We start from the raw sequence: 25,990 nt of genomic DNA on the forward strand, positions 1-25,990 counted from the left end.
AGGTGGGCCATGGACAGCAGAGATCCCCCGGAGGGTCCTGGAAGGGATAAAGAACTCGGCCCCATCTTTAACAGAAGATCTCCCCAGAGTTGTGAGGTCCTGGGAGAGAAAAAAACCACCGGCCCCTCTGGTTTTAAAGAAAGATCCCCCCAGAGTTATGAGGGACAGGTCCTGGAAGGGATAAAAGAAACCTTCCCCCACCTGGTTTGAACAGACAATATCCCCCTGAACAGAGGATGGGTCCTGGAAGGGATAAAGAACTTTGCCCCAGCTGGATTTAACAGAGGATATGCCCCCAGAGTTGTGAGGGACAGGTCCTGGAAGGGATAAAAGAAATCTTCCCCCACCTGGTATTAATATTAAGACAAGATTCTCCCCAGAATTATGAGAGATGGGTCCTGGAAGGGATAAAGAAAACTTCCCCCAGCTGGTTTAACAGCAGATCCCCCCAGAGTTGTGAGGGACAGGTCCTGGAAGGGATAAAGAACACGGGTTTATCTCACAGCTCATCTCTTTATAAAAACTCAGCCAAAACCATCCAAACCTCACCCAGACCAAAATAAACCAAATCAAACAACTCAAACCCAACCAAACCCAACTAAACCAAACCCAATCAAACCAAACTAAACTCAGTCAAAACCATCCAAACCTCACCCAAACTCAACCAAACCCAACTACGGTCAACCTAACCAAACCCACCCAAACCCACCCAAACCCAACTAAACTCAACCCAAACCCAATAAAACCAAACCAAACTCAACCAAACCCAACTGAGATCAACCAAACCCAACCAAACTCAACTAAACTCAGCCAAACCAAACCGAACCCAACCAAACCCACCCAAACTCAGCCCAACCTCAACCAAACCCAACTATGGTCAACCAAACCCAACCAAACCCAACTATGGTCAACCTAACCGACCCAAACCCAACCAAACTCAACTAAACTCAGCCAAAACCATCCAAACCTCACCCAAACCAAACTGAACCCAACCAAACCCAACCAAACTCAGCCCAACCTCAACCAAACCCAACTATGGTCAACCAAACCCAACCAAACCCAACTATGGTCAACCAAACCCAACTATGGTCAACCAAACCCAACCAAACCCAACTATGGTCAACCAAACCCAACTATGGTCAACCTAACTGACCCAAACCCAACCAAACTCAACCCAAACTCAACCAAACCCAACTATGGTCAACCAAACCCAACTATGGTCAACCAAACCCAACTATGGTCAACCTAACTGACCCAAACCCAACCAAACTCAACCCAAACTCAACCAAACCAAAATGAACCCAACCAAACCCACCCAAACTCAGCCCAACTAAACAAAACCCAACTATGGTCAACCAAACCCAACTATGGTCAACCAAACCCAACTATGGTCAACCTAACTGACCCAAACCCAACCAAACTCAACCCAAACTCAACCAAACCCAACTATGGTCAACATAACTGACACAAACCAACCCAAACTCAACCCAAACTCAACCCAACCTCAACAAAACCCAACTAAATTCAACTAAATGCACCCAAACTTAACCTAAACTCAACCCAACCAACCCAAACTCAACCCAACCTCAACCAAACCCAACCTCAACCAAACCCAACCAGGGTCAACCAAACCCAACTAGGGTCAACCAAGCCCAACCAAACCCAACTAAACCAAACCCAACTAAATTCAATCAAATGCACCACAACTCAACCCAAACTCAACCAAACCCAACTATGGTCAACCAAACCCGCCCAAAACCAACTAAACTTAACGGAACCCAACCAAACCCACCCAAACTCAACCAAACCCAACTAAACTCAACCAAACTCACCCAAACTCAGCCCAACCCAACCCAAACCTGGTTTAACAGAAAATCCCCCCAGAGTTGTGAGGGAAAGGTCCTGGAAGGGATAAAGACAAAAACTCAACAGATGGAAATAGAATATATCCTGTATTGAACCCAAGGTTCATGAGGGGGACATGGAGGGACAATGAGGGGACAGGGAGGGGACACTGGGGATGCTGACAAGACACTGAGGGGACACTGAGGGACAATGAGGAGACATTGGGGACAATGAGGGACAATAAGGGACACTGGGGGGACATTGGGGACACTGAGGGGATGCTGAGGGACAATGAGGGGACACTGGAGAGACACTGAGGGGACACTGAGGGACATTGGGGACAAAAAGGGACACTGGGGGGACATTGAGGGACACTAATAGGACACTGGGGGACAATGAGGGACGTTGGGGACAATGAGGGGACAATGAGGGGACAATGAGGGGACACAGGGAGGACACTCTGGGGACACTGCAGGGATATTGAGGGCACATAGGGAGGACACTGAGGGACACTGAAAGGACAATGGGGGGACATTGAGGGGACACACAGGGGACACTGGGGGACACTGAGGGAACACTCCAGGGACAATGAGGGGACACTGGGGGACACTGAAGGACACAGAGGGGACATTGGGGGTGGCAGAGGGAGGAGGGGGGACAGAGGGGACACGGGGTGGCTGGAGGTGGCCACAGGGGACACACAGGGGACAGGAGGGGACAGAGGGGACAGAGGGGACAGGAGGGAACAGAGGGGACAGAGGGGACAGGAGGGAACAGAGGGGACACAGAGGGGACAGGAAGGCACAGGAAGTGGCGAGGGGAGGACAGGCAGACAGGAGATGGTGGCGGGGGGGCACAGGAGGGGGCACAGAGGGGACAGGAGGTGGCGGGGGGTACAGGAGGGGACAGAGGGGACAGGAGGTGGCGGGGGGCACAGGAGGGGACACAGAGGGGACAGGAGGTGGCGGGGGGCACAGGAGGGGACACAGAGGGGACAGGAGGTGGCGGGGGGCACAGGAGGGGACACAGAGGGGACAGGAGGTGGCCGTGGGGGGGACAGGAGGTGGCCGGGGCTGGCACAGCCGATAACGCGCGGCTCTTCCTGTGTGGCCCGGCCACCCCCCCTGGGGACATCCTGGGGTGGGGGAGGGCGGGGAGGGGACAGGAATGGGGACAGCGACAGCGACACTTGGGGACAGTGACAGCCTGGGGACAGCGACAGCCTGGGGACAGCCTGGGGACAGCCTGGGGACAGCCTGGGGACAGCCCGGGGACAGCCCGGGGACAGGGACACCCAGAGCTTGGGGACACTGTGGGGACAGGGACAGCCCGGACACTGCCCTGGGGACACCTTGGGGACACTCAGAACATGGGGACACTCTGCCATGGGGCCACTTTGGCCTTGGGGACACCCCAGTGACAGGGACACCTTGGTGACAGTGACACCCCGGCCCCTCCCCCCGTTTGGGGACAGTCCCCTGGTGCCACCTCGGGCCCCTCTGTGGGATGGGGGGAGGGGACACTGAGGCCACCCCGGGGGGAGGGCAGGGGACATCCTGTCCCCCCCTTGTCCCCTGCGGGCGTTATCAGCGGGGACAGGGCTGGGGACACTGGGGACACTGGGGACAGCTCAGGGACATTGGGGACAATGTACGGGAATGTCGAGACTGCGCCGGACAAAGCCTGGGGACCCGGGGAAGGTACGGCCACCAATGTCCCCAGTGTCACCTCCCTGTCCTGTCCCCAATGTCACTTCTATGACCTCAATGTCACCTCCCTGTCCCCAATGTCACCTCCCCTATCCCCAATGTCACCTCCCTGTCCCTGGTGTCACCTCCATGTCCCCAGTGTCACCTCAATGCCACCTCCCTTGTCCCCAGTGTCACCTCCCTGTCCTCAGTGTCATCTCCACGTCCCCAATGTCACCACCCTGTCCTGACCCCAATGTCACCTCCCTGTCCTTGGTGTCACCTCCCCAGTGTCACTGCCCTTGTCCCCGGTGTCACCTCCCTTTTCCCCGGTGTCACCTCCCTGTCCTGACCCCAATGTCATCTCTGTGTCCTCAATGTCACCTCCCTGTCCTCAGTGTCACCTCAATGTCACCTCCCTTCTCCCCTGTGTCACCTCCCTGTCCCTGGTGTCACCTCCATGTCCTGTCCCCAATGTCACTGCCTTGTCCCTGATGTCACCTCCCTGTCCCCAGTGTCACCTCAATGTCACCTCCGTTTTCCCCAGTGTCACCTCCCCATCCTGGGTGTCACCTCCCTGTCCCCAATGTCCTCTCCCTGTCCTGTCCCCGGTGTCACCTCCATGTCCCCAGTGTCCAGGTGTCCCCAGGGTGGGTGGTGGCACTTGGGTGGTGTCCCCAACCCCTTTAGATGTCCCCAAGGATGTCCCCAAGCCCTGAGTGGCCTTTGGGTGTCCCCAAGGATGGTGACGCTGGCGTGTCCCCAACCCCTCTGGGTGTCCCCAAGTGCCACCAAAGGTGTCCCCAACCCCTTCAGATGTCCCCAAGGATGTCCCCAGAGCTGTCCCCAACCTCTTTAGATGTCCCCAAGTGCCACCAAAGGTGTCCCCAACCCCTTTAGATGTCCCCAAGTGCCACCAAAAGTGTCCCCAAGTGCCATCAGAGCCGTTCCCAACCCCTGATGTCACCGAGTGTCCCCAGGGACGTGACACTGAGGTGTCCCCAGAGCTGTCCCCAACCCCTTTAGATGTCCCCAAGGCTGTCCCCAAGTGCCACCAGAAGTTCCCCAACCCCTTTAGGTGTCCCCAGGTGCCATCAGAGCTGTCCCCGACCTCTTTAGATGTCCCCAAGTGCCACCAAAAGTGTCCCCAACCCCTTTAGATGTCCCCAGGCTGTCCCCAGGTGCCACCTCCAGTGTCCCCTGTGTCCCCAGGCTGTCCCCAGGTGCCACCTCCAGTGTCCCCTGTGTCCCCAGGCTGTCCCCAGGTGCCACCCCCAGTGTCCCCTGTGTCCCCAGGCTGTCCCCAGGTGCCACCCCCCGACGAGGACCCCTACGAGCCCCTGGACCCCTCCCCCACGGCTGGCCCCGCCCCCCCGGCGCGCCCCTCCCCCTCCCGGCGGCCCCGCCCCCCGCAGGTGGCCCTGGTGGCCCTGGTGACATTGGTGACACTGGTGACGCTGCTGCTGCTGCTGCTGGGGACACTCGGGGCGCGGCGCAGTGAGTGCGGGGGGACACGGGGCGGGAGTTTGGGGATTTTTTGGGATTTATTTGGGACTTTTTTTGGATTTTGGGGGATTTTTTTGGGATTTTTTTTTTAATTTCTAGAGATTTTGGAGAAACTTTGGGATTTTTTGGGGGGGGATTTTTGAGGATTTTTAAATTTTATTTTTTGGGAATTTTTATTTTATTTTATTGGGGTTTCTTCGGTTCATTTGGGATTTATTTGGGATATTTAAGGATTTTTTTATTATTTTGGGGGGATTTTTTTCTTTTTTTTTTTTGAGTTTTGGGATTTTTTGGCGATTTTTTTGGGGGGAATTTTTAGGATTTGTTTGGGATTTTTATGGATTTTTTGGGGGATTTATTTGGGATTTTTTTGGATTTTATTAGAATTTTTTGGGGGATTTTTGGGGATTGTTTTTTTGATTTTTGGAGATTTTTTGGGGGGGATTTTTCAAAATTTATTTGGGATTTTGGGGGAGGGCCGAATTTTTGGGATTTTGAGGGGAATTTTTTTTTTTTTTTTTTTTTTTTTTTTTTTGTCTCTGTGGGTTTGGGATTTTTGGGGGTTGGGGAGGATTTGCGTTTTTAGGGCGGTTTGGGTTTTGGGGGGGTTGGGTTTTTTTGGGGAGGAATTTTTGTTTTGGAGGGTTGGGGGAATTTTGGGGGGATTTTGGGACGTTTTGGGGGGATTTTTTGGGATTTTCGGGGGGACTTTTGTGGATTTTGGGGAGGATTTAGTGAAATTTTGGGGGATTTGGGGGCGATTTTGGGGGATTGGGCAGTGTCCCTTCATGTCCCCTCAATGTCCCCTCGGTGTCCCCTCAATGTCCCCTCATGTCCCCTCAGTCTCGGCTCTCGAGGCCGCCCTGGAGGCCGAGAAGGCGAAGGAGCCGCCACCACCTGCAGGTTGGTGTCACCTGTCCCCTGTCCCCTGTCACCTGTTCCCTGTCAGTGTCACCTGTCACCTGTCCCTATTCACCTGTCCCTTGTCACCTGTCACCTGTCCCTGGGTGTCACCTGTCCCCTCCCAGTGTCACCTGTCCCCTCCCACAGTGTCCTCAGATGTCCCCATGTCCCCTCCACTGTGTCCCCTGTCCCAGAGTGTCCCCCTGTCCCAGAGTGTCCCCCTGTCCCCTCAGTGTCCCCCTGTCCCCTCAGTGTCCGGCTCCTTCTCCTCCTACACTGACCACTGCACTGTGGCCACTGGGCAGCTCCTGGTGGCCACTGCCCAAATCCTGATGGCCACCACAGTGTCCCCTGTCTGAGAGTGTCCCCTGTCCCCTCAGTGTCCCCTGTCCCCTCAGTGTCCAGCTCCTTCCTGCCCTACACTGGTCACTGCACTGTGTCCACTGGGCAGCTCCTGGTGGCCACCACTGTGTCCCCAACCCCTCCTGTCCCCCTGTCCCCTCAGTGTCCCCCTGTCCCCTCAGTGTCCCCCTGTCCCCTCAGTGTCCCCCTGTCCCTGCAGTGTCCAGCTCCTTCCTGCCCTACACTGGTCACTGCACTGTGTCCACTGGGCAGCTCCTGGTGGCCACCACCATGTCCCCAACCCCTCCCTGTCCCTGTCCCCTCGCTGTCCCCGTGTCCCCTCAATGTCCAGCTCCTCCCTCATTCTACACTGAGCCCTGTGGCCAAACCCGTGGTCAAATCCCGGTGGCCACTGGGCAGCCCTGGCTGGCCACTGCCCAATTCCTGGTGGCCACCACCATGTCCCCAACATCTTCTGTGTCCCCTGTCCCCTCACTGTCCCCTCGTCCCAGAGTGTCCCCCTGTCCCTGCAGTGTCCAGCTCCTTCCTGCTCTACACTGACCACTGGATGGTGGCCATTGGGCAGGTCCTGGCGGCCACCATTGTGTCCCCAACCCCTCCTGTCCCCCTGTCCCTCACTGTCCCCTCCCTGTCCCTGTGTCCCCTCGCTGTCCCCTCGCTGTCCCCTCAGTGTCCCCTGTCCCTCACTGTCCCCTCCCTGTCCCTGTGTCCCCTCACTGTCCCCTGTCCCCTCAGTGTCCCCTCACTGTCCCCTGTCCCTTAATTGTTCCCTGTCCCCTAATTGTCCCCCTGTCCCCTCACTGTCCCTGTGTCCCCTCGCTGTCCCCTCGCTGTCCCCTCAGTGTCCCCTCGCTGTCCCCTCGCTGTCCCCTAATTGTCCCCTCCCTGTCCCCTGAGTGTCCCCTCGCTGTCCCCTGTCCCCTCACTGTCCCCTGTCCCTCGCTGTCCCCTCAGTGTCCCCTGAGTGTCCCCTGGCTGTCCCCTCGCTGTCCCCTGAGTGTCCCCCGGCTGTCCCCGCAGGTTCCGCCTCTTTCCTGCTCTACAACCAGCACCACTCTGGCTGCGTTGTCCCGTCGGGCCGGGCGCTGTCGCTGTCGCGCTGTGTCCCCGCGTCCCCCGAGCAGCGCTGGCAGCGGCTGCCGGGGGGTCTCCTGCGGCACCGGGGCTCGGGGCGCTGCGCGGGGGCGGCGGCGGCGGCCGAGGGGTCGCTGGTGCTGCTGGAGCCGTGCCGGGACCCCCGGGACCCCCGGGCGGGGCGGCAGCGCTGGGAGTGCGGCCCCGGGGCGCTGCTGCGCCTGGCGGGGACCGGCCTGCACTTCAACTTCGGCCACGAGCGCTACGGCCGCGTGGTGCTGTACCGGGGACAGGGGGACTGGAGCCGCTGGACGGTGCACGGGACCGAGCAGGACGTGTGCTCCAGGGACTGTGAGTGACTGATAACCCAGGGTTTGTGCTCCAGGGACTGTGAGTGACTGATAACCCTGGGGTCTGTATGGGGCCTGTGCTCCAGGGACTGTGAGTGTGGGGTTTGTGCTCCAGGGACTGTGAGTGACTGATAACCCTGGGGTCTGTGCTCCAGGGACTGTGAGTGACTGATAACCCAGGGTTTGTGCTCCAGGGACTGTGAGTGACTGATAACCCAGGGTTTGTGCTCCAGGGACTGTGAGTGATTGATAACCCTGGGGTTATCCTGGGGTCTGTATGGGGTCTGTATGGGGCTGGGGGCGGGTGGTGCTGTACCGGGGACAGGGGGACTGGAGCCGCTGGACGGTGCACGGGACCGAGCAGGACGTGTGCTCCAGGGACTGTGAGTGACAACCCAGGGTCTGTATGGGGCCTGTGCTCCAGGGACTGTGAGTGACTGATAACCCTGGGGTTTGTGCTCCAGGGACTGTGAGTGACTGATAACCCTGGGGTTTGTGCTCCAGGGACTGTGAGTGACTGATAACCCTGGGGTCTGTATGGGGCCTGTGCTCCAGGGACTGTGAGTGTGGGGTTTGTGCTCCAGGGACTGCGAGTGACTGATAACCCAGGGTTTGTGCTCCAGGGACTGTGAGTGACTGATAACCCTGGGGTTTGTGCTCCAGGGATTGTGAGTGCGGGGTTTGTGCTCCAGGGACTGTGAGTGCGGGATTTCTATCAGTGTTCCCCAATTTTCCCACGTTTCTCCTGATTTTTTCTGAATTTTCCCGAATTTTCCTACATTTTTCCTGAATTTTCCCTGAATTTCCCTGAATTTTCCCGAATTTTTCCCTATTTTTCCTGAATTTTTCCAAAAATTTCCCCAGAATTTTTCTGATTTTCCCTGAATTTTCCCATATTTTCCGTTTTTTTCCCGATTTTTACACATATTCCCACATTTCCCCAATTTTTCCCAATTTCCCCACATTTTCCCATGTATTCCCATATTTTCTGAATTTTCCCACATTTTCCCAATTTTTTCCAAATTTCCCCAATTTTCCTACGTATTCCCATATTTTCCTGATTTTTTCCTGATTTTTCCTGAATTTTCCCCAGATTTCCCACCTTTTTCCCGAATTTTCCTGAATTTCCCCAAAATTTTCCCAATTTTTCCTGAATTTTCCTGAATTTCCCCAAATTATCCCGATTTTTCCTGATTTTTCTTGAAATTTTCCTGAATTTTCCTCATTTTCCTGACTTTTCCTGATTTTCCCTACATTTTCCTGAATTTTTTGAATTTTCCTGATTTTTTCCTAAATTTCCCCAAATTTTAATGATTTTTCCTGATTTCCCCAGAATTTTCATGATTTTCCCACATTTTCCTTAATTTTCTGAATTTCCTGATTTTTCCTGAATTTTCCTGAATTTTCCCGAATTTTCTTGAGTTTTTCCTGATTTTCCTGGATTCCCCCCAAATTTTCCTGAATTTTCCTGTATTTTTCCCAACTTTCCCACATTTTCACAAGTTTTCCTGAATTTTCCCAAATTTTCCTGAATTTTTCCCAATTTTTCCCAAAATTTCCCAAAATTTCCTGAATTTTCCCACATTTCCCCAATTTTCCCAATTTTCCCACGTATTCCCATATTTTCCTGATTTTTTCCTGATTTTTCCTGAATTTTCCTGAATTTTTCCTGATTTTCCCGGATTCCCCCCAAATTTTCCTGAATTTTCCTGTATTTTTCCCAACTTTCCCACATTTTCCCAATTTCTCCACATTTTCCCATGTATTCCCATATTTTCCTGAATTTTCCTGATCTTTTCCTGATTTTTCCTACATTTTCATGAATTTTTCCTGATTTTCCCGAATTTTCCCAAAATTTTCTCATTTTTTTCCTGAAGTTTCCTCTATTTTTCCTGATTTTTTCCAAAAATTTCCCCAGAATTTTCTGATTTTTCCCTGAATTTCCCATTTTCCTGTTTTTTTCCAATTTTCCACATTTTCCCAATTTTTCCCAAACATTCCCACATTTTTCCTGGATTTTCCCAGATTTTCCTGAATTTCCCCCAATTTTTCTGAATTTGCTTGTATTTTCCCATATTTTTCATGATTTTTTCTGAGTTTTTCCCAATTTTTTCCCAAATTTTTCCCAAATGTCTTCCAAATTTTCCTGAATTTTCCCAAATTTCCCTGAAATTTCCTGAATTTTTCCAATTTTCCCCTGATTTTTCCCAAATTTCCCAATATTTCCTGAATTTCTCCCATTTTTCCAAGATGTCTCCAAATTTCCCTGAATTTTCCCAATTTCCCCAAATCTTCCCAAATTTTTCCATTTTTTCCCAATTTTCCCAGATTTTCCTGAATTTTCCCAAATTTTCCCCAATTTTATTCCCAAATTTTCCCAATTTTTTCCCAAACTGTCCCAGATTTTCCAATTTTCCCCCAACTTTCCCACGTGTTTTTAAATTTCCCTGAACTTCCCCTAATTTTTCCCAGATTTTTTCCATATTTCCCCAATTTTTCCCAAATTTTCCCTGAATATTCCCAATTTTTCCCCATTTTTCCCTGAATTTCCCCAAATTGCCCCAAATTTTCCCCCAAATTTCCCAAATTTCCTGAATTTTCCCAAATTCTCCTGATTTTTCCCCAAATTTTTCCCAAATTTCCCCAGATTTTTGGGACTTTATTCCGAGTTTTCCAAAACCTCCAGGATTTAACCCAATCCAAGCCCCAAAGTGACCCCAAAACCATCCGGACCCCAAATCTTTGGGATTTCCCCAAATCTTTGGGATTTTCTTCAATTTTCCCCCAAATCTTTGGGATTTCCCCCAATTTTTCCCCAAACCTTTGGGATTTTCCTCATTTTTAACCCCAAATCTTTGGGATTTTCCCCATTTTTCCCTAAATCTTTGTGATTATCCTCAAATTTTTCCCCAAGTCTTTGGGATTTTCCGCATTTTGACCCAAAATCTTTAGGAATTTCCCAATTCTCACCCCAAATCTTCGGGAATTTCCCAATTTTCCCCATAATCTTTGGGATTTTTTTCATTTTCATCCCCGAAACTTTGGGATTTTCCCCAAATTTGACCCCAAATATTTGGGATTTCCCCAATTCTCACCCCAAATCTTCGGGATTTTCCCTGTCCTGTCCCCAAATTTTTGGGATTTTTTTATTTATAAATCCTAAATCTTTGGGATTTCCCCATTTTTCCCCCAAATCTTTGGGATTTTCCCAATTTTCACCCCAAACCTTTGGGATTTCCCAGGTTTCCCTCCCTGCTCCCGGGGCTGGATCTTTTTCGGGAATTCCTGTTATTTCTTCTCCCAATCCGTCACCTCCTGGGACAATTCCCGGCTGTTCTGCTCCGCTTTGGGGTCGCAGCTGCTCGAGGTCGACGACACCGAGGAGAGGGTGAGGCCCCAAATCCCATAAATCCCAAAAATTCCACAATTCCCCCTAAATCCCATAAATCCTGTAAATCCTATAAATCCCTAAATCCCCTATTTTTCCCCCAAATCCTTCCTAAATCCCTTAAATCCCACAAATATCCCAAATTGCCCCAAATTCCCCAAATCCCATAAATTCCCCTTAAATTCCCCCTGAATCCCATAAATCCTGAAAATCCCCAAATCCCTGCAAAATCCCTTAAATCCTGCAAATCCGCCAAATTCCCCAAATCCTGTAAATTCCCCCTAAATCCCAAAAAATCTCCTCAAATTTCCCCTAAATCCCAAAAAATCTCCTCAAATTCCCCCTAAATCCCAAAAAATCTCCTCAAATTTCCCCTAAATCCCAAAAAATCTCCTCAAATTCCCCCTAAATCCCAAAAAATCTCCTCAAATTTCCCCTAAATCCCAAAAAATCTCCTCAAATTCCCCCTAAATCCCAAAAAATCTCCTCAAATTTCCCCTAAATCCCAAAAAATCTCCTCAAATTCCCCCTAAATCCCAAAAAATCTCCTCAAATTTCCCCTAAATCCCAAAAAATCTCCTCAAATTCCCCCTAAATCCCAAAAAATCTCCTCAAATTTCCCCTAAATCCCAAAAAATCTCCTCAAATTCCCCCTAAATCCCAAAAAATCTCCTCAAATTTCCCCTAAATCCCAAAAAATCTCCTCAAATTTCCCCTAAATCCCATAATTCCCATAAATCCCCCAAATCCCTCCTAAATCCCCCAAATCCCTCCAATTCCCCAAACCCCATAAATCCCCCCTCAATCCCATAAATCCCCTCAATCCCATAAATCCCATAAAATCCCCTCAAATTCCCCCTAAATCCCATAAATCCCGTAAATCCTATAAATCCCTAAATCCATCAATTCCCCCAAAATCCATTAAAATCATTCAAATCCTCCCCAAATCTCATAAATCCCATAAATCTGCCAAATCCCACAAATCCCGTAAATGCCCCCAAATCCTGTAATTTCCCCCAACCCCACAAATCCCTCCTCAGTCCCATAAATCCCATAAAATCCCCTCAAATTTCCCCTAAATCCTGTAAACCCTATAAATCCCCAAATCCCATAAATTCCATAAATCTCCCAGATCCCAGAAATTCCCTCTAAATCCCACAAATTTGCCAAATCCCCAAAATTCCCGAAATCCCACAAAGCCAAAAAAATCCGAAAAATCCAAAAAAAAGTCCCCAAAATCCCCCAAATTCCTGATGGGTCCAGGGGACTTTAGTGAGACCACACTGGGTTATACTGGTTAAACTGGTTTAAACTGGTTTATACTGGTCTGTACTGGTCCATACTGGTTTATACTGGTCTGGCCTGGTTTATGCTATTTTATACTGGTCTGTACTGGTCTGTACTGGCTTATACCGGGTGATACTGGTTCATACTGGTTCATACTGGTTCATACTGGTTCATACTGGTCCATACTGGTTCATACTGGTCCATACTGGTTCATACTGGTTCATACTGGTTTGTACTGTTTATACTGGTCCATATGGGTTTATACCAGTCCAGTGTGGTTTACAGTGGTTTATACTGGTCCATACTGGTCTGTACTGGTTTATACTGGTCCATACTGGTCTGTACTGGTTTATACTGGTCCATACTGGTCTGTACTGGTTTATACTGGTCCATACTGGTGTCCCCAGCTCCACGTCCAGGCCCAGCTCCGGGGCCCGTCCTGGCTCGGGATCCGCGACCGGGACCACGAGGGGACCTGGACCCGCGGGGACGGCACCGCCCTGACCCCAAATAACAGGTGACGAGTTATGGGGTTATTTATGGGATTTATGGGATTTGGGGGGACCTGGACCCATGGGGATGGGGCTGCCATGACCCCAAATAACAGGTATGGGGTTATGGGGTTATTTATGGGATTGTTTATGGGATGTATGGGATTTGGGGGACATGGACTTCAGTGACGGGACAGCCCTGACCCCAAATAACAGGACAGGGTTATTTATGGGGTTATTTATAAGATTGGTTATGGGATTTATGGGATTGGTCATGGGATTGGGTATGGGATTGGATATGGGATTTATGGGATTGTTTATGGGATTTGGGGACCTGGACCCGCGGGGACGGGACAGTCCTGACCCCAAATAACAGGTGAGAGTTTATGGGGTTATTTAATGGATTGGTTATGGGATCATTTATGGGATCATTTATGGGATCATTTATGGGATTGTTTATGGGATTTGTGGGGTTATTTATGGGATTGGTTATGGGCTTGGTTATCGGATTGTTTATGGGATTTGTGGGACCTGGACCCGCAGGGATGGGATGGCCCTGACCCCAAATAACAGGTGAAAGTTTATGTGGTCAGTTATGGGATTGGTTATGGGACTGTTTGTGGGATCGTTTATGGGATTTGTGGGGTTATTTATGGGATTTATGGGCTTGGTTATGGGATTGATTATGGGATTGTTTACGGGATTTGGGGGACCTGGACCCGTGGGGATGGGATGGCCCTGACCCCAAATAACAGGTCAGGGTTTATGCGGTTGGTTATGGGATTGGTTATGGGATTTATGGGATTGATTATGGGATTTGGGGCACCTGGACCTGAGGGGACAGGCTGGCCCTGACCCCAAATAACAGGTGAGAGTGTATGGGATTGTTTATGGGATTTATGGGATTTGGGGACCTGGACCTACAGGGACGGGACGACCCTGACCCCCAATAACAGGTCAGGGTTATTTGTAGGGTTATTTATGGGATTGGTTATGGGATTATTTATGGGATTTGGGGGACATAGACCCCAAATAACAGCTGAGGATTTATGGGATTGTTTATGAGATTATTTATGGGATTATTTATGGGATTTGTGGGGTTATTTATGGGATTGTTTATGGGATTTATGGGATTTGGGGACCTGGACCTGTGGGGACGGCACCGCCCTGACCCCAAATAACAGGTCAGGGTTATTTATGGGATTGGTTATGGGATTTATGGGATTTGGGGGACCTGGACCTGGGGGATGGGACGGCTCTGACCCCAAATAACAGGTCAGGGTTATTTATGGGGTTATTTATAAGATTGGTTATGGGATTTATGGGATTGGGCATGGGATTGGATATGGGATTGGGCATGGGATTTATGGGATTTGGGGGACCTGGACCCGCGGGGACGGCCCTGACCCCAAATAACAGGTGAGAGTTTATGGGGTTATTTAATGGTTTGGTTACGGGATTGGTTATGGGTTATGGTTATGGGATTGGTTATTGGATTGGTTATGGAATTTGGGGAATGTTTATGGGATTTATGGGATTTGGGGGACATGAGGGATTTGGGGCATTTTGGGGATTATTTATGAGATTTATGGAAATTCCGGGATTCGGGGGATTTTTGAGATTTGGGTGATTTGAACGGTTTTGGGGAATTTATGGGATTTGAGGGATTTATGGGATTTACGGGATTTACGGGGATGGCACCGGCCTTGCCCCCAACAATAGGTGGGGAATTTTGAAATTATTTAGAGGAATTTTTGGGATTATTTAGGGATCATTTAGGGGAATTTTGGAATTATTTAGGGAACTTTGGGGATTATTTATGGGAATTTTTCGTATTTATGGAGTTTTCGGTATTATTTATGGGAATTTTTGGTATCATTTAGAGGATTTTGAGATAATTTAGGGGAATTTTGGGATTATTTTGGGGATTTTTGGGATTATTTAGGGGCTTTACAGGATTTGGGGGAGCTTGGTGAACTTGGACAATTTTGGGGTGGATTTTTAGGATTTGGGTTTAATTTTTGGGATTTATGGGGTTTGGGGTGGGATTTATGGGATTTTGGTAGAATTTGGGGATTTTGGTAGAATTCGGGATGGTGATTTGGGATATTTTTGCTTTTCCTGATCCCAATCCCGTTATTTTCCTTTGGGGCAGCTGGTGGCACCCGGGGGAGCCCAACGGGGGACCCCTGGAGAACTGCGCGGCCGTGGGGCCCGACGGGCTGTGGGCGGATTATCCCTGTGAGACCCCCCTGCCCTGGGTCTGCGAGGGGCCCCCCTGACCCAAAATACCGGAATTCACCCCAAATCCCGGGAATATTCTAGAAATTTGGGAAAAGGGGCAATAAACGCGTGTGTGTGTACTGGGATCGTACTGGGATCAAACTGGGATTTTCCCTGTGGGACCCCCCTGAACCCAAAACCTCAGAATTCACCCCAAAATCCTGGGAATTCAACCCAAAATCCCAATAATATTGTGAAATGGGGAAATAAACTCGTGTGTGTGCTGGGATTGAACTGGGATCAAACTGGGATTATCCCAGCGGGACCCCCCTGAGCCCTGAAATTCCAGGAATTCATCCCAAAATCCTGTGAGATTCACCCCAGAGTCCTCTGGAATTCACCCCCCTCCCAAAAACCCCAAAAGAACAACTTCAGGCAGCCCCAACCCCCAGAATTCACCCCAAGACAACCGGAGGGTTTTGGGATCCCCCCCGGGGTTCTGGGGTCAACCCAAGGATTTTTGGGGTCGATTCGAGGCTTTTTGGGGTCCTGTATTTCTGTACAGAGGGGGAGGGGGGCAGGGGTGTCCCCACAATTGTCCCGGTCCGGGATCTGCCCGGGGGATCCATCTGGGATCCGGGAGGGGCTCAGAGTCCGGGATCCATCCAGGAGATCCAGAGGGGCCCAGGGGCCTTTTGGGGGATCTGGGATCCATCCAGGGAGTCCAGGATCCATTTGAAGGGTCTGGGATCCACCCAGGGAGTTCAGAGGGGCACAGGGTGCTTCTGGGGGGTCCGGGATCCATTTGGGGGGTCCGGGATCCATTTGGGGGGTCCAGGATCCACCCAGGGAGTTCAGAGGGGCTTGGGATCCATTTGGAGATCTGGGATCCATCCAAGAGGGGCTCTGAGTCCGGGATGCATTTGGGATGTCCAGGATTCATCCGGGGAGATCTGTGATCCATCCGGGATGCATTTGGGGGTCTGGGATCCCTCCAGGAGATCCATTTGGGGGTCTGGGATCCATCCGGGGAGTCCAGAGGAGTCTGGGATCCATTTGAAGGCTCCAGGACCCGTGTGGGGGATCTGGGGTCCCTCCAGGAGGGGTTCAGAGCCTGGGACCCATCCAGAGGTGTCTGGGATCCATTCGGGGGGTCCAGGGGGATCTGGTCAGGTCCTTGGGGGTCCCACAGCACCCAGGAGGGCTCCGGGGCCGGGACCCACACCCGGGATCCAGCGGGGCCCGGGACTGTCCCTGTCCTGGCAATGTCCCTGTCCCGGGACCCGGCTGTGTCCAGAGGTCCAGGGGTGCCCCAGGATTGTCCCATTCCGGGATCTGTCCTTGTCCCTGTCCCCAGGTGTGTCCCCATCCCAGATCCAGCTGTGCTCCCAATCTGTCCTTGTCCCAGGTGTGCCCCTGTCTCTGTCCCCATCCCTGTCCCTGGCTGTGTCCCCAACCCGGGATCTGTCCTTGTCCCTGTCCCAGGTGTGCCCCTATCCCGGGATCTGTCCTTGTCCCTGTCCCGGAATTGTCCCAGGCCAGGATCTGTCCCTGTCCCCATCCCTGCCCCAGGTGCGCCCCTATCCCAGGATCTGTCCCTGTCCCCAATGTGTCCCCATCTCAGATCCAGCTGTGTCCTTGATCTGTCCCCATCCCTGTCCCAGGTGTGTCCCTGTCCCCATCCCTGTCCCAGGTGTGTCCCCATCTCTGTCCCTGGTGTGTCCCTGTCCCTGTCCCCAATGTGTCCCCATCTCAGATCCAGCTGTGTCCTTGATCTGTCCCCATCCCTGCCCCAGGTGTGTCCCTGTCCCCATCCCTGTCCCAGGTGTGTCCCCATCTCTGTCCCTGGTGTGTCCCTGTCCCTGTCCCCAATGTGTCCCCATCTCAGATCCAGCTGTGCCCTGGATCTGTCCCCATCCCTGTCCCAGGTGTGTCCCCATCCCTGTCCCAGGTGTGTCCCTGTCCCAGGTGTGTCCCCATCCCTGTCCCAGGTGTGTCCCTGTCCCAGGTGTGTCCCCGTCCCTGTCCCAGGTGTGTCCCCGTCCCCGATCTCTCCATGTGCGGGACTGGCCAGGCCAGGGCTGTCCCTCAGTGTCCCCTGGGTGTCCCTTGGAGCCCTTTGGGTGTCCCCTGAATGTCCCTCAGTGTCCCCTGCGTGCCCCAGTGTCCCCTGTGTTTCACTGTGTCCCCGCAGTGTCCTCCCCTTGTCACAGGTGTCCCTCAGTGTCCCTTGGTGTCCCCAAAGTGCCACAGGCACCTGGGATGTCCCCCAGTGTCCCCTGGGTGCCACAGGACCCACATCGGCCCGTCCTCAATGTCCCTGTGGGTCCCTGGGGTGGCTCCTGAGCCTGTCCCCCAGGTCCCCAGTGTCCCCCGATGTCCCCATCACGGTCACGGTGTCCCTTCAGGCTCGGTGTCACCACTGTCCCCAGTGTCCTCCACGTTGCCGATGTCCTCGCTGTCCCCGGTGTCCCCTGAGGTCACGGTGCTGTTGGTGGCCCCCCGGGCTCGCTGTCCCCGGTGTCCCCTCAGGTCAGGGTGCTGTTGGTGCCACCTCAGGCTCACTGTCACTGCTGTCCCCGGTGTCACTGCTGTCCCCGGTGTCCCCTCAGGTCAGGGTGCTGTTGGTGCCACCTCAGGCTCACTGTCACTGCTGTCCCCAGTGTCACTGCTGTCCCCGGTGTCCCCTCAGATCAGGGTGCTGTTGGTGGCCCCTCGGGCTCACTGTCACTGCTGTCCCCGTTGTCCCCGGTGTCCCCTCAGGTCACGGTGCTGCTGGTGGCCCCTCGGGCTCGCTGTCCCCGATGTCCCCGGGGCTCAGGGTGCTGTTGGTGCCACCTCAGGCTCACTGTCACTGCTGTCCCCGGTGTCCCCGGTGTCCCCGATGTCCCCGGGGCTCAGGGGGAAGGGGGGTGGCAGCTCCTCGTCCGAGGAGCCCAGCGAGTCCTCGTCCCCCAGGCGTGTCCCCAGGGCCACCGCGCCAAAGGACAGCGGCCCCCGCAGCAGCCGGATCTGGGGACACACAGGGGACAGGGGGGACAGACAGGGGACAGTGAGGGGACAGCAGGGGACAGGGATAGAGGGGACAGCAGGGGACACAGAGGGCAGAAGAGACAGTAAGGGGACAGGGGACAGGAGTGGTGACAGGAACACGGAGGAGACAGCAAGGGGACAGTGGACAACAAAAGGGCAGGAGGGAGGTGACAGGGGGAACACGTTGTCACCAGCTGTCCCCAGGCCACGTGGCACTGAGGGGACACAGCTGGTGGCACCCAGGGATGTCACCAGTGGCATCCCAGCACTTGTGAGTGCCACCCGGGTGTCCCCAACCCCTGTCACCTCCCCCTGCCCCCCCTGGCTGCCAGCTGGGTGTCCCTAAGGTCCCCATCATCCCCAGTGTCCCCAGCATTCCCAGTGTCTCCATTGTCCCCAATGTCCCCAATACCCCCAATGTCCCCATGTCCCCGCAGTGTCCCCATGTCCCTGCAGTGTCCCCTGTGTCCCCCCGTCTCCGCAGTGTCCCCAATGTCCCCACAGTGTCCCCATGTCCCCGCAGTGTCCCCACCTCGGCCTTGAGCTCGCTGATGTGTCCCTTGAGGTGTCGGATGTACTGGGCGGCGTCCGAGTGCTCCAGCTGGCCCTGCAGGCGGCCCTCCTCGCGCTGGGGACACGGGGACACGGGGACATGGGGACACCGGGCCCTCCCGTGCCCCCGGGCCCCCTCCATGGCCCCTCAATGTCCCCATGTCCCCTCCCTGTCCCCATGTCCCCTCCCCATCCCCTCAAAGTCCCCATGTCCCCTCCCTGTCCCCGTGTCCTCCTGTCCCTCATGTCCCCATGTCCCCTATCCCCTCCATGTCCCCCCATGTCCCCTCCTGTGTCCCCACACCTGGATCTCAAGCTCAGCCATGAGCTTGAGCACATCTCGGCCAGAGCGTGTCCCGTGTCCTTGTCCCCTCTGTCCCCATGTCCCCCTGTCCCCTCTGTCCCCATGTCCCTCTGTCCCCATGTCCCCGCCCCCATCTCCTCTGTCCTCGTCTCCTCTGTCCCTGTGTCCCCTCTATCCCCATGTCCCTCCTGTCCCCGTGTCTCCTCTGTCCCCATGCCCCCTTTGTCCCCTATGTCTCCCCTGTCCCCTCTGCCCCCATGTCCCCATGTCCCTTCCATGCCTCCCCACATCCCTCATGTCCCCACAATGTCCCTTTCCCACCTATGTCCCCTCCACGTCCTCATTCCTGCATGTCCTCCAATGTCTCCTGATGTCCCCCAATGTCCCCATGTCCCCCAGTGTCCCCATAATGTCTCCACTGTCCTCAATGTTCCAACATCCCCATTATCCCCCCAGTGTCCCCATGTCCCCCTGATGTCCCCGATGTTTCCTGGTGTCCCTAATGACTTCAATCTCCCCAATGTCCTTGATGTCCCCATGTCCTCCTGGTGTCCCCGATGTCTCTATGTCCTCTTGATGTCCCCATGTCCCCCTGGTGACCCCAATGTCCCCATGCCCCCAGTGTCCTGATGTCGCTCGTGTCCCTGATGTCCTCATGTACCCAATGTCCCCAATCCTGCCGCTATCCTCGATGTCACCCCAGTGTCCCCTCAATGTCCCCAATGTCCCCAGTGTCCCCGTACCTGTATCTCGAGCTCGGCCACGCGCTGTCTCATCTCGGCCAGGGCGGCCATGCTGTCAGCCTGTCCCCTCAATGTCCCCAGTGTCCCCTCAATGTCCCCAGTGTCCCCTCAATGTCCCCAGTGTCCCCAGTGTCCCCGTACCTGTATCTCGAGCTCGGCCACGCGCTGTCTCATCTCGGCCAGGGCGGCCATGCTGTCGGCCTCGCGCAGCCGCACGGCCATCACCTCCTCCTTGCTCTGGGGAGGGGACAGGGATGTCACCGTGGAGACACGGGGGACAGCCTGGGGACAGCCCGGGGAACACCCCAGGGGACACCACAGGGACAGCCCAGGCACAGCCCGGGGACAGCCCAGGGGACAGCCCGGGGACAGCCCAGGGGACAGCCCAGGGACACCCAGGGGACAGTCCAGGGACACCCAGAGGACACCCCAGGGGACACCCAGAGGACACCCCAGGGGACAGCCCGGGGACAGCCCAGGGACACCCCAGGGGACACCCCAGGGGACACCACAGGGACAGCCCCAGGGACAGCCCTGACACGGGGACAGCCCCAGGGACACTGCAGGGACAACTCTGTCACTACAGGGACAGTGTGGGGACACCCAGGACACCCTAGGAACAACCTGGGGACACTCCAGGAGCACTGAGGACACCCTGGGGACACTCCAGGGCCACTGTCCCACCCACCCTGGGGACAGTCCAGCCCCCAGGGCCAAGAGGACAGTGGAGGGGACACGGGGACAATGGGGGGACACTGGGACCCCAAGAGAGGGGACACAGGGACCCCAAAACTGAGAGGGTGTGCCCAAAGGAGGGGACAGGGATGTCACCACAGGAGGGGACAAGATTGTCACCATGGACGTGTCCTCGGGAGGAGCTACAGGAGTCCCATGGGTCACCTCTGGTGTCCCCAGGTGTCCCCACTGTCCCAAATGCCCCCAATGTCCCCAGTGGCCCTCAATGTCCCTGCTGTCCCCAACGTCCTCCATGTCCCCAGTGTCCCCAGTGTCTCCGGTATCCCCAGCATCCCCGATGTCCCCAGTGCCCCCACTGTCCCTGCTGCCCCCATGTCCCCAATGTCCCCAGTATCTCCAGTGCCCCCACTGCCCTCGATGTCCCCATGCCTCAATGTCCTGCTGTCCCCAGTGTCCCAATGTCCCCAATATCTCCGATGTCCTCAGTATCCTGTGTCCCCACTGTCCCCAATGATCCCAATGCCTCCACTGTCCCCGCTGTTCCTGCTGTCCCCAATGTCCCCAGCATCCCAAATGTCCCCAATGCACCGCTGACCCCAATGCCCCTATGTCCCTGATGTCCATGCTGTCCCCGCTGTCCTCAATGTCCCCAACATCCCCAATATCCCTATGTCCTCAGTGTCTCCATGTCTCTGCTGTCCCCATGTTCCCAGTGTCCCTGATGTCCCCAATGCCCCACTGTACCCGCTGTCCCCATGTCCCTACTGTCCCCAATGCCCCTGATGTCCCCAATGTCCTCAGTGTCCCCAACTGTCCCTGATGTCCCCAGTGTACCTAATGTCTCCAGTGCCCCCGCTGTCCCCAGAGTTCCCAATGTCCCCAGTGTCCCCCATGTCCTCAGTATCCCCAATGCCCCCAATATCCCTTTGTCCCCAATGTCCTCAATGTCCTCAATAGCCCAAATGTCCCCTGTGTCCCTCCTGTCCCCATGTCCCCCCATCTCTGCTGTCCCCATGTCCCTCTGTCCCCCAATGTCCCTCTGTCCCCCCTGTAGCTGACACCCTGCTGTCCCCCCTGTCCCCTCTGTTCCCCCTGTCCCACTGTCCCTCCTGTACCCGTGTCCCTCCCGTCCCCGCTGTCCCTGTCCCTGCTGTCCCCCTGTCCCCTGTCCCGTGTCGGGTGTCCCCAGCTGACCTTGCACTGTGCCTCGGCGTGTTTGCGGTGGCTCTCGCTGAGCTGGGCCTGCAGCCCCTGGCTCTGGGCGGCGGCGGCGCGGAGCTGCTCCCTGAGCCCGGCACAGGCCTGCTCCGCCCGGCCCAGCACTGACCTCTGGATACGGCCCTGGAACCGGGATAGAACCGGGATTAACCCGGGATTAACCCACAGTTAACCTGGGATTAACATCCATTAACCCAGCCCTGCTCCCTGAGCCCGGCACAGGCCTGCTCCGCCCGGCCCAGGACTGACCGCTGGATACGGCCCTGGATGGAGATAAACCCGGGATTAACCTGGGATAGAACCGGCATTAACCCAGCCCTGCTCCCTGAGCCCGGCACAGGCCTGCTCTGCCCGGCCCAGGACTGACCGCTGGATGCGGCCCTAAAACCAGGATAGAACCGGGATTAACCCGGGATTAACCCGGGATAGAGCCTGGATTAATACCTGTGTCTCCAGGTGCAGCAGTTCCTGTCCCAGTGTCTCACCTGTGTCTCCAGGTGCTGCAGTTCCATTCCCAGTCCCCCCCAGTCCTCACCTGTGTCTCCAGGTGCAGCACCCTCTGTCTCAGTGCCCTGAGCTCGGCCTGGGCGTGGCTCTCGCGGAGCTGCACCCCCAGCACGGCCTCCTGCAGCGCCCGCGGCTCCTTCCAGCGGCCCCCACACACCTGGGGACACACATCTGTCACCTGGGACACACATCTGTCACCTGGGACACCTGGGGACACACCTGTCACCTGGGACACACACCTGTCACCTGGGGACACACCTGTCAGCTTTGGAGACACATGGGGACACAACTGGTCAGTTACACACACCTGGGGACAGCTGGGACACATCTGGGAACATACCTGGGGACAGCTGGGGACATGCCTGGTCAGGTATGGGCACACCTGGGGACCCACCCCAGGGACACCTGGTCACGTGACACACACCTGGGGACACCAGGTCAGGCTTCGTGCACCCCCCACGGCTCCTTCCAGCAGCCCTGGCACACCTGGGGACACACCTGGGGACACACCTGGGGACACCTGGTCAGGTATGGGGGCACTTGGGGACACACCTGGGGACACCTGGTCAAGTGTCCCCCAAGTCACTCAAGTGTCCCCAGGTGACCCCACCTCACCTGCCAGGTGTCCCCAGGTCACACAGGTGTCCCCACCTCACCTGCCAGGTGTCCCCCAGGTCACTCAGGTGTCCCCAGGTCACACAGGTGTCCCCCAGGTCACACAGGTGTCCCCACCTCACCTGCCAGGTGTCCCCCAGGTCACTCAGGTGTCCCCAGGTCACACAGGTGTCCCCCAGGTCACACAGGTGTCCCCCCTCACCCGCCAGGTGTCCCCCAGGTCGCTCAGGTGTCCCCCCTCACCCGCCAGGTGTCCCCCAGGTCGCTCAGGTGTCCCCAGTGTCCCCCCTCACCTGCCAGGTGTCCCCCAGGTCGCTCAGGTGTCCCCCCTCACCCGCCAGGTGTCCCCCAGGTCGCTCAGGTGTCCCCCCTCACCTGCCAGGTGTCCCCCAGGTCACTCAGGTGTCCCCAGTGTCCCCCCTCACCTGCCAGGTGTCCCCCAGGTCACTCAGGTGTCCCCAGTGTCCCCCCTCACCTGCCAGGTGTCCCCCAGGTCGCTCAGGTGTCCCCAGGTCACACAGGTGTCCCCCAGGTCACACAGGTGTCCTCCCTCACCTGCCAGGTGTCCCCCAGGTCGCTCAGGGCCAGCTCCTGCAGCTCCTCCTGCAGCCGAACCACGCTGGACTCGTCCGGCAGCAGCGGCTGGCGCTGGGGACACACAGGGGACATCAGGGGACAGCAGTGGGGACACAGGGGACATCAGGGGACAGCAGTGGGACAGGGATAGCAATGGGGACATGGAGGGACAGGGGACATGGGGACATCAGTGGGGACAGACGGGGGGACATTCACAGGGTGACCCAGGACAGTTCCTGTCCCCAGAGCCACCCATGGCACCCTCCCTGTCCCCAGGGCCCCTCCCTGTCCCCAGAGCCACCCACAGCACCCTCCCTGTCCCCAAGGCCCCTCCCTGTCCCCAGAGTCACCCACGGCACCCTCCCTGTCCCCAGGGCCCCTCCCTGTCCCCAAGGCCCCTCCCTGTCCCCAGAGCCACCCACGGCACCCTCCCTGTCCCCAGGGCCCCTCCCTGTCCCCAGAGCCACCCACGGCACCCTCCCTGTCCCCAGGGCCCCTCCCTGTCCCCAGAGCCACCCATGGCACCCTCCCTGTCCCCAGGGCCCCTCCCTGTCCCCAGAGCCACCCATGGCACTCTCCCTGTCCCCAGGGCCCCTCCCTGTCCCCAGAGCCACCCACAGCACCCTCCCTGTCCCCAGGGCCCCTCCCTGTCCCCAGAGCCACCCATGGCACTCTCCCTGTCACCAAGGCCACCCATGGGAGAGGGTCCCACCTCTCCCTCCCACTGTGACCCTGCCAGCCCTGGTGCCACTTCAATGTCCCCAGGTGTCATCTTCTCCACGTCCAGGGCCTTGTCCTGCATCTCCTTGAGCTCTCCCTGTCCACAGGGACACCCATGGGACCCTCCCTGTCCCCAAGGCCACTCCCTGTCCCCAGAGCCACCACTCCCTGTCCCCACAGGACCCTGCCAGCCCCGGTGCCACCCCAATGTCCCCAGTGTCCCCGTGTGTCACCTTCTCCATGTCCAGGACCTTGTCCTGCATCTCCTTGAGCGCCCCCAGGGTTTCGCTCTCGCGCAGCCGCGACCGCTCCAGCTCCGTCTCCAGGTGCGCCACGAACTCCTCCGTCAGACGGGGGTTACCCTGTCCCCAAATGTCACCAAATGTCCCCAAACATCGTCCCCCATCACCCCCCATCAGCCACGAACTCCTCCGTCAGCCGGGGGTTACCCTGTCACCAGTGTCCCCAAATGTCCCCAAATGTCCCCTCCTCATTGTCCCAATCCAACCACAAAATCCTTGTTCAGGCAGGTGTCAGGAAATGTCACCACATGTCACCAGGTGTCACCTGCCACCAACTCCTCGCTCAGGCAGGTGTCACCAAATGTCCCCAACATTGCCACCTCCCTTACCATCTCCCCAGCTCGCTCACCTGGGAGTTTCCTTGTGTGACACAGGTGACACACAGGTGACAGTGACACACACACACACACACACAGAGGTGACACAAGTGACACACAGGTGACAGTGACACACACAGAGGTGACAATGACACACCTGCAGTTCCCGTATGGTGCTCTGTGCCCGTCTCAGGCTCTCGGTGGCAGAGCTGCAGCGCTGTCACACACACAGTGACACACACAGTGACACACAGGTGACAATGACACACACAGTGACACACACACACAGGTGACAATGACACACAGGTGACACACCTGCAGTTCCCGTATGGTGCTCTGTGCCCTCCTGAGGCTCTCAGTGGCAGAGGTGCAGCGCTGTCTGACCAGCGCCAGCTCCCGCCGGATCACGTCGTTCTCCTCGGCCTCCTGTGCCCGTGTCACCTGGCCCTGGGGACATTGGGGACATTGGGGACAGTGTCACCTGGCCCTGGGGACATTGGGGACATTGGGGACAGTGTCACCTCCTGTGCCCGTGTCACCTGGCCCTGGGGACATTGGGGACATTGGGGACAGTGTCACCTGGCCCTGGGGACATTGGGGACATTGGGGACAGTGTCACCTCCTGTGCCCGTGTCACCTGGCCCTGGGGACATTGGGGACAGTGTCACCTCCTGTGCCCGTGTCACCTGGCCCTGGGGACATTGGGGACAGTGTCACCTCCTGTGCCCGTGTCACCTGGCCCTGGGGACATTGGGGACATTGGGGACAGTGTCACCTCCTGTGCCCATGTCACCTGGCCCTGGGGACATTGGGGACATTGGGGACAGTGTCACCTCCTGTGCCCGTGTCACCTGGCCCTGGGGACAGCGGGGACAGTGTCACCTCCTGTGCCCATGTCACCTGGCCCTGGGGACATTGGGGACAGTGTCACCTCCTGTGCCCGTGTCACCTGGCCCTGGGGACATTGGGGACATTGGGGACAGTGTCACCTCCTGTGCCCGTGTCACCTGGCCCTGGGGACATTGGGGACATTGGGGACAGTGTCACCTCCTGTGCCCGTGTCACCTGGCCCTGGAGACGTTGGGGACACTGGGGACAGTGGGGACATGGGACATGCTGGGGACAATGGGGGCACCGTCACCTGTCCCTGTGTCACCTGGCCCTGGGGACATTGGGGAAGTGTCACCTCCTGTGCCCGTGTCACCTGGCCCTGGGGACATTGGGGACAGTGTCACCTCCTGTGCCCGTGTCACCTGGCCCTGGGGACATTGGGGACAGTGTCACCTCCT

At 55.9% G+C, this 25,990-nt stretch overlaps 2 protein-coding genes across 2 annotated transcripts in view; one reads left to right on the top strand and one right to left on the bottom strand.

Annotated features, from left to right (window-relative positions):
- The first annotated feature begins 3,422 nt into the window (after positions 1–3,422).
- Positions 3,423–15,264, top strand: LOC310921686 (macrophage mannose receptor 1-like). The gene is made up of 7 exons (XM_083881888.1): positions 3,423–3,545; positions 4,830–5,030; positions 5,883–5,942; positions 7,326–7,730; positions 10,972–11,117; positions 12,812–12,921; positions 15,051–15,264. The coding sequence occupies exons 1-7, from the start codon at positions 3,494–3,496 to the stop codon at positions 15,175–15,177; spliced, it is 1,101 nt and encodes a 366-aa protein (XP_083738014.1). The 5' UTR covers positions 3,423–3,493; the 3' UTR covers positions 15,178–15,264.
- A 1,768-nt stretch (positions 15,265–17,032) lies between these two features.
- Positions 17,033–25,990, bottom strand: part of EVI5L (ecotropic viral integration site 5 like) — a gene marked incomplete at its 5' end in the record, with an annotated part of 29,566 nt that continues 20,608 nt past the window's right edge. Inside the window, 8 exons of the mRNA XM_083881970.1 lie at positions 17,033–18,130; positions 18,684–18,779; positions 19,892–19,987; positions 21,641–21,787; positions 22,200–22,328; positions 23,342–23,434; positions 24,316–24,444; positions 25,017–25,148. Of these exons, the coding sequence (XP_083738096.1) occupies positions 17,936–18,130; positions 18,684–18,779; positions 19,892–19,987; positions 21,641–21,787; positions 22,200–22,328; positions 23,342–23,434; positions 24,316–24,444; positions 25,017–25,148 (1,017 nt within the window). The 3' untranslated portion in view covers positions 17,033–17,935. The remainder of the gene's footprint in view (positions 18,131–18,683; positions 18,780–19,891; positions 19,988–21,640; positions 21,788–22,199; positions 22,329–23,341; positions 23,435–24,315; positions 24,445–25,016; positions 25,149–25,990) is intronic.

This window comes from Zosterops lateralis, assembly GCF_965231275.1.
Source record: "Zosterops lateralis genome assembly, chromosome: 36".
Taxonomy (NCBI): Eukaryota; Metazoa; Chordata; class Aves; order Passeriformes; family Zosteropidae; genus Zosterops; species Zosterops lateralis.

Coding starts and splice junctions, on each gene's coding strand:
- LOC310921686 (XM_083881888.1), top strand. CDS start 3,494: ATGTACGGGAATGTCGAGACTGCGCCGGACAAAGCCTGGGGACCCGGG. Junction 3,546..4,829: donor AGCCTGGGGACCCGGGGAAG/GTACGGCCACCA, acceptor CTGTGTCCCCAG/GCTGTCCCCAGGTGCCACCC. Junction 11,118..12,811: donor TCGACGACACCGAGGAGAGG/GTGAGGCCCCAA, acceptor TGGTGTCCCCAG/CTCCACGTCCAGGCCCAGCT.